Source organism: Triticum dicoccoides, chromosome 5B (genome assembly GCF_002162155.2).
Source record: "Triticum dicoccoides isolate Atlit2015 ecotype Zavitan chromosome 5B, WEW_v2.0, whole genome shotgun sequence".
Taxonomy (NCBI): Eukaryota; Viridiplantae; Streptophyta; class Magnoliopsida; order Poales; family Poaceae; genus Triticum; species Triticum dicoccoides.
In genome coordinates, this window is record NC_041389.1 from 416800858 (window position 1) to 416809106 (window position 8249).

The 8249-nt window shown below is 46.3% G+C and overlaps 1 protein-coding gene and 1 pseudogene across 1 annotated transcript; one reads left to right on the forward strand and one right to left on the reverse strand.

The window, feature by feature from the left end:
• Positions 1–523: 523 nt before the first annotated feature.
• On the reverse strand, positions 524–4772 carry LOC119309714 (endoribonuclease Dicer homolog 4-like). The gene is made up of 5 exons (XM_037585660.1): positions 4644–4772; positions 3249–3347; positions 2900–3080; positions 1547–1661; positions 524–956 (listed from the first exon to the last, which is right to left on the reverse strand). Exons 2-5 carry the CDS (start codon positions 3321–3323, stop codon positions 806–808), a joined length of 522 nt encoding a protein of 173 aa, XP_037441557.1. The 5' UTR covers positions 3324–3347; positions 4644–4772; the 3' UTR covers positions 524–805.
• A 510-nt stretch (positions 4773–5282) lies between these two features.
• Positions 5283–8249, forward strand: part of LOC119309715 — a 5453-nt pseudogene continuing 2486 nt past the window's right edge.

Here is an 8249-nt window from a genome sequence, read left to right on the forward strand (position 1 = left end):
AATCTTACATTGAAGGTTGTTAGCTTTCAGTTACTCATACTGGTTCCTCAAACACTGACCAAGCTCTTTTACCTTCCAGTTCAGGTGAGCTGAGACCTCAGGTTTTCGGACTCACCGAAATCTCTATGAGCAACGAGAGAGGTGCCATATTGTGCAAGTGTAAATGTCGTTCGGGTGTTCCGTTCATTTGCTTACTTATTATAAAACTTCTGTGTGCTTCACAAGTTGATTTTGTATTCACGTTTGCAACACACAAACACTAGCTTCGCCTAGTTCAGTTTCAGTGTGACATGTATGCTCTGAGCATAAACACGCAGGCTCACCGCATCAAACGAACTGAATCCTGCCAAAACCTTGATCATTCAGGATGCAACTCCTGATATTCAGTGTTCATCCAGGTTTCAGAACACCCCCCTGACAACGTCGTCGAAGAAGTTGTAGCATGTGGACTTGCGCTTGAACATAGCTGCTACTCCCGATACTATATTCCTACTTAAAACAGAACATAACTCTGCTAGAGCCCTTACTTAAGCAGAACTTAACACAAAGTAATGCCAAGAGTTCCTACAGCCGACTGGAAATACAACTGAACTAGGGTCCTAGAGAACTAAAGCAATAAAATTAAAACACGACGGACAGAGCGACAGGTTCAATCATGCATGAGCATCAGCTCACAACGTGATCACAAGTTGAGTCATGGATTCAAGAAAGAGCAGACACCGCTCTTATGATGGATCAGATGGCAACAAGAGGGCAGACAGACGCCGCGCCGCGCCGCGCCTCGCCTGATGGAGCATGTCTAGAGCTATTTCACATGACCAAGGCGCTTGAGGGTCCATAACACACCTTGAGCACCTTGTTCCTGGGCAGCTCTCTTCTGGGGTTTGGGTTCACTGATGCACTCCACAACAGTGTCTGTGAACGTCTCCACAAGAACACTCACCTTGCATGTGAACCTGCAGAGTTAATAGAACATCAGATATGCCCATTTCTATTTCGAACTCTACCTACCATCTTAAGCAAATTATCAACCAGATGCATTTCCACCGCCCAGAATAGAAAACATAAGACATCAGAGTTGTTATTCATTAGCGTTGACGTGGTAGCTAGCCCGTGCTTATGAAACTACAGAAATTTTCTCAAAAGAACATGGACTTCTGGGCTACTTCTGAGTAGCCTTCAGTGTTTATCACCATTCCATTATTGCCGCTGCAGTGTTTATCAGCATTGGATTTACCAACTGCACGATCTTGTATAATTATTCAATTTTCAAACATTAGTGCATGACACATCAGAAATGCAGCTCGATTATCAGCTATGCATGCCATACGAGCTGGTAGTACAGCACAAAGCGTTCAAAGAACACTCAAGTGAGTATAGAATGGCCAGTAACTGTCACACCTTGCGGAGGAAGCCACTAGTGGCTTTGCCTATGATAATATGGATAATATTACATTTGAGGTAATATAATGCACAATGCGCCTATATCTGTTGAAAGTACATAAAAAAACAAATTAAAGATTCGCCGGTTAATAGGAAAGCTTACAGTTTTGTATGGTCATGTCCATGTTCTTGAAACTCATATGTTGGACTCTTCCAGCCAATTGCACTGCAGAGTTGAGCCAGTCTCGAACTTGCTTCTGGTTCTTCATTTGCACCGCCTATGAATTCAAACAAAATCAGCAATTATAAAACAACAGTTTAACTTCAAAAATAAGATTTATGCATATATTGCTAGAGTGATGCATGCCCAAGATTTTATTTGAAACACTGTATTCTTAGTTACAATATTCTTGAACCAAAATACTGAACATTCAGATAATTAACTTCTTAACTGTATGAAATATTTGAACTGTAATGATCCTTTCTACCCGAGTCATGTCTTCGGAATTTGGACATGACATTTGCCCAAGGTATACATCATCACGAGAAAGTACACCATGCAACAGGTAATTTGTGAAGAAACTGTTAATACTGTATGTAAGATAAAGCACCATCGTTTCCTGACCAAAAGATAAAGCACCGCCCAGAAGGATATAAAGAACATGCTCGCATGCTATCTATATTACGTCAATGGTTTAAACTGGCAATTTTCTAGAGAAGGATTTCACGGTAAACTAAGAATCATTCTAACCAGCTATTGTGAATTTTGTAATCCTGGACAGTCTGCAGAAGCCAGAGAAGTTAGTATCCATGTAAGTTAGTTTCAGTGCTATGTCCACATTACCTTGTTTTCATGCCAGATGAACGTCACTTTCTTCTGATATATCTCACTTCTCCTAATAATTTAAGTTACATGTTATAGTACAATAAATATCACTCCCTCTGCCCGTAAAAAAAATCATGCTTTTTCCACGCAAGAACAGTGTCAGGTCCCTGTTTCTCCGTGGCTTACCAAGATTGCCCCTTAATCCTCTCCATCCCATCGGCCTTTTCCTTAAATCTCATGTGGTAGTTATTCCAAATCTTGCGTGGTAGTTTGTGTGTTCCTAATCTGGCTAATGACTGATGTCAATTACTTCTATGAACGCATGATTAATTAGGGGCAGTTTTGGGGAAATAAGAAGGCCAGTTCTATCATTCATTAATCTATACGCCCAGAAAATTACGCCCCTTTTTTATGATCAGAGGGAGTAAATATACAGATGAGCAGGTTATAAGATCATCCAGTCTCTCATTATATAGGCAGCAATAAGTAATTCAAATTTTCCATTCAAGTACATTGATATCTAAATTTTGGCTAACACAACCACACTAAAGAGATATAACTCTTTGTCCATCTTATATGAAACCATAACATTTTATGTACAGGTTGTATTGATTATTCTGAAATCAATCAGATTTAACAGTGGCTAAAAGAATCATGAGAAGAATTAAAAAAGATAAGAATTTCAAATACCAAGAACATGCCCCTCACTGCAACCATTTGCTTCACCATTGCTCAGCACCACACAAGCAGACTCTTTCGGTGAAGGATCACCATGCCCTTTATTATCACTCTCAATGGCGAGTTCAATTTCCTGCTGCGGTTGGGCAACACACCCTGTAGCTTTGGGCTTTTTGTGCGTGCATAACACCTCCTACAAGTAAAACTATTAGGAGCATTCAAACAAAAAATTGAATTTTTTTGTGAATTACATAAAAAATTCTTCTAGCTGATGAAAGAAGAAAGAAACCCAAGATATCACCGATGTGCTCAAAAGGAAGATGGAAAAGAAATGAATGCAAGAGATGTTGTCATCTTTTACCTTTTCTTCCAACTCCTTCTCCGTTCTTGTATTGATCGGCATGATACTAGGCTCCTGGTACACAGGCGGCACCATAACCACTGAGCGGAAAGGAGTCACCTAAAAAAAGTTAAAAAAGTACTGGTAATTTATATGAAAATGATTTCTTGAACATTGTACCGTAAACTGAGTAGAACAAGAGCATTTATAAACTGATAATTTTACCCAAAAAATCTCCTCTATTATGGACATTAATTACTATAAACTAGAGCGAATCTGAAAGATTGCGATCCAATTGGGGATATCGCGATGTGAAGCTTCGACCGAGAGCTACATGAGTGAGAGGAATTAGGGATCCACCTGAGGGAGCGGAAGGGAATACCGGAATAGAGGACGGAGACCGGGATCGATTGGAATTGAGCACGAGCTGCGCGTGCGGTGGGAGGAGAGAAACTAAACCTAGGGCTATGCAACTCGTATTCCCATAGGGCCATAGTCCACTATATATACACATACATGTGAGGGAAATATGCAGAAAGCCCCTTATACAACGGGGAAAATACAAAGACTCTACATGGCTATAAATATAACTTTGGAGAATTAGGTAATGCACATTAACTAACAACTGGTCCAGATATATGGCTCCAGAAAGCATATACCACAAGTGAGCATGACGCTGTATAAAAGAGAGGATCCATTGTATGGCACCTAAGCTAACCGTATGGAAATTTTGGCGAAGATGGCATGTTATGCTGGGAAAGTTCTATGAGGATCTTTCACAAAATCAAACAGCGAAAATAGAAGACAAATTTTTTAAGGTGTTAGAGTAAGCTCACAAAACTTGCGAATGAGAAGGGGATGATATCAGAATGGTTGAGCTGTGGACAACTAGTAGTGCTGAAGAAAACAAAAAACTGCCCTAACATTAAATAGCAAAATGATAACAGCAGAAATACAGCTAAGCGTTTATGATCTGTATGGAACAAACCATTATAAGCTTTTTGTTGAACAAAGATGTAGAAGGACACCAACCTCGCCATTCTTACGTGCTTGCAAATACATACCATAAAAGTTATCACACTACGAGTCGACAATGTTACTTGGTTCAAGCAGGCTCTGGAATAAACCCAAACTATGACAATCTGTCACGCAATTATTAGTCTGCAAAATCTTGAACACCCCTCCTAGTCTAAAGACCATCAATCTTTCAGATCATTATTTCGAGCCAATCAAGGGCACTACACTTTTCCCCTAAGAAAAAGAAGACGGCTTATTCCAATCTGAGTCGCCAACAATAACGCTGCACTGGAGCAGATACTGAACTATCAATTGTGGCATGTACAAGATCAGAAACTGTTGTTCAAACACAATCGCAGAAAGTGGATGATTGTTGTGAAGTCTCAAGTGAGCGCTTACCCGCAACGAAATGTAGGACCGCGCGATGCTCTCGGAGGCCGCACGCGTGCGGGAGGGGGGACGGGCCGGGTTGGAAACCGCGTTTGGGGTCGGGGCCGGTCTCGGGGACGCCGGGCGCAGGGCACCGGATCGAAGCTCGTGCGAGTTGGAGAGGGAGAATATTCAGTTCTCTTTGGGGCTGCAACCTAGATCTCGCTGGGGAGGGGATGGGTTGGGGCGGCCGGCCGGTGGCATTCATCCAAATCCACCAGGGAGAGGGCCACGGCCACGCGCCTCTAGGAGAACAGGAGGGGGAGGTTCGCGGTGGCGGCGGCAGAGGAGAGGAGACGCCGGAGTTTGGGGTAGCCGCGGGAACATGGGCGGGCCGCCATGGGAGGGTTTAAGGGGACGAGCGGCGAGGAAGAAGACAAGGGCAAAAGGAAAAGGATCGAATAATGGAAAGGCTAATTTTTTTCTTTGAGGGAATGGAAAAGGCTGACGAAAAGGCAAAGCGCCCTGTCCCCCACAGGCCCGCAGCGTGCGAAAGATTCCGAGTTCTGGGCCAGTGGAAACTGGGCAAGCAAACCTGGCCCAGCAATAACAGCCCATGACACTAGTGTTAACGCCGAGCGGCCCGTCACAGGAAGCAAAAGCAGCGGGGTGGTGGCTGATTGGCGACGGACGGCTGAGAATGGCGACGGCGACGGAGTTGGACTCCGGTGGCGGCTCGAAGAGGCGGCGGACGGGCGAGGGAGGGGAGCGAGCGCATCCAGGCGCGGGAGCGGCGGAGGAGGACAGTTTTTCGTCGCTGCCGGAGGCGCTGCGGCTGCACATCCTCGGCCTCCTCCCGTTCAAATCCGCCGTTCGCACGGGCGCGCTCTCCACCGGGTGGCGCGCGCTCTGGGCGCACCGCTGGCCGGCGCCCTCCTCGCTCGACCTCCGCCTCAAGACCCACGCGCCCCCGCCGCCGATCCTCGAGTCCCTGGAGCGGCGCGGCCGGCGACGCCTCGACCGGTTCTCCCTGACGTTCCAGATCGGCAAGGGGGACCTCAAGCCCGACGGCGTCCACCGCGTCCTGGACTACGCCGCCGCCTGCTCCGTCGCCGACCTCCACGTGGACTTCGCCCACCGGACCCTGGGCTTCATTTTCAAGCTCCGCCTCCCTCAGGGCGACCCCCACCTCACGCGCCTCACCGTCGGCGACATTCGCGTCGGCCTCTCCAAGCCCTTCTCCGCCCGCTCCCACACCTTCTCCGTCCTCGAGGTCATCTGCCTCGAGGGCGTCACGCTCTCCGACCACACCGTCGAGAACCTGGTCGCCGCGTGCCCACTCCTCCGCACCCTCGACCTGCGCTACTGCGATGGCCTCGATTTCGTCAACGTCGAGATCGCCGGGCCTGAGGAGCCTCACCGTCGCGGAGTGCAGAGGGGTGAGAGACATTTCTACCATGGAGGCGCCCAGCCTTCGCTCCTTCCGCTACAGCGGCTCCTACATCCGCGCCCTAACAATCCCTGCCACCTGCGCGCTCGCCGACCTTTACCTATGCTTCGGCGGACCTGCTGGTCGCCTCCGGCCTCTAGGCACCCCAGTCTGTTTCGAGTCTGCTTGGCCTGCAGGGGTGCCAAGAAATTGGCTTCAGGCACTCACCAGCCTCTCAAACCTGACCGTGCTCACCCTCTGCAGCAGTGCCCTGCGGGTTCGTTGCTTACTGCATTTCATTCCATCGATTTAATTGCATTACTCAGTTACTCACAGGTCATGGCCTTCTTTGCAGAGAGTGTCTGCCGAGGCTCGTGACAGATCGCTAGCCGAAAACGCGCGTCGTGCGAATTGCGGAATTTGCGAGAGCTGCAGCTGCTGATGTTTGCAATGTACAACAGCAGCGTAGATGACATTTGCGTTTTCATCGTGGCCTGCTGCCCCCCTCTATTAGAGAGGATGTTTGTGCAGGTGAAGATGACCTTGGTTGCTAAACAGATTTCTCTTGCTGCTAAACAGATTGCACTATGGCCATGAGAGATGCATTTATTTAATACTCATTGTATCGTATGCTTTCTCTTGCTGTGCTTTACTTCTTCCTAATGCTTACTATGCTCTGTTCCAGCTTCCAACAAATAGTCACGATTATAGACTGGGCTCAGAACCATCAGAATCAGAGGAAGAGCTACTAGTGGAAAACGGGCCAGTGGAGGAGCTGCGGGGAGATGCGCCACCTGAAGAAGATGGGTCAGAGGAAGAGCTACAAGAAGAGGAAGATGAGCTTCAAGACGAGCTGCCAGAGGGAGAGCTATCAGAAGAGGAAGATGAGCTTCAAGACCAGCTGCCAGAGGGAGAGCTATCAGAAGAGGAAGATGAGCGTCAAGACAAGCTGCCAGAGGGAGAGCTATCAGAAAAGGAAGATGAGCTTCAAGACGAGCTGCCCGAGGGAGAGGCATCGGAGGAAAATCAATCAGAGGAAGACTGGTCAGATGAAGAGCTATCTGATGGAGGGCAATCAGAGGAAGAGCCAGTAGAGGATTGCCTTGAGAACCTTAAGTTGCTCAAGATGACGAATTTCAAGGGGGGCGACAATGAGATGAGGCTACTAAGGTTTGTGTTGAGGAACTCTACTAGTCTCAACCAATTGCTACTGTTTACATCGAAGAGTGATCGACCAGAGTGGCTCCAGAAGGATCATCTGGACACATCTGATATTCTTGAAACAAAAATATTGCCACTCCAAAAAGCCCTACCAAATTGCCAGATAATTCTCGGTGAGTCTGATGGTGATGCAATTCAGGCATTTCATCGGGAGGACTTTGTCGACGTCTAGTTAATTTTTCGGTAGCGTGGTCTTACAAAATCATTTGCAATGTCAAAGTCTAGCAACTGCTGGGCAAGATATGCATGACTCAGCATTCTGTATTCCATGAAGGATTATGGATAACTAGTGTAGTCTTATACTGTGCAGCCTGCACCTTAAGACTATCTGAAATATCACTTTTTACTTCAGTGTCTATTAATGTTATTGCCTTGCTGGTGTTTTCTACAAACAAACTGACTCGAGTCCAACAACTGAACAAGAAAGTCTTGCAAACACTCTAGAATGCTGAGAATTGTATGCATTATCTTTGTACTCTTCAATCTTCATGTAGCAGTATATACTGATATTAGCGGCAGCGTTACGTTTTTGCAGCATTACTTTTTTCCTTGATAATTGCCATTGTCCCTTTCTTACTAATATTAACGGGTCGCTCCCTTTAGCTTGAAGATTAAATGATTATTGTGCTGAAGTCATAAGAAAACCTGATTATTAACAGAAATCAACTTGAATTGGGCCCGGAAACTGTGGGTCAAAAATATTCTTTCTCAAATTTGACTTATCAGTCACTTTGAATCTGGACAATGATCCAGTTTTTGTCAATACTTTCCCCCATCAATTTAGCTCAGCCTGGCCGGTGGCCACTAGTGCTATTTTCGATCGTGTGGTACAAGATAGGATAGTGGTAGCACTCACAATCTGACTGAAGGATGACACAACTGAAAACCTATGGCTATTAGCTCAGTCGCAATGCAATCTTGACTGGAGGATGATACGATTGTGACTGACAAAGAAGAGTCGCGTTGAGCGTGTCATCCATGATCTC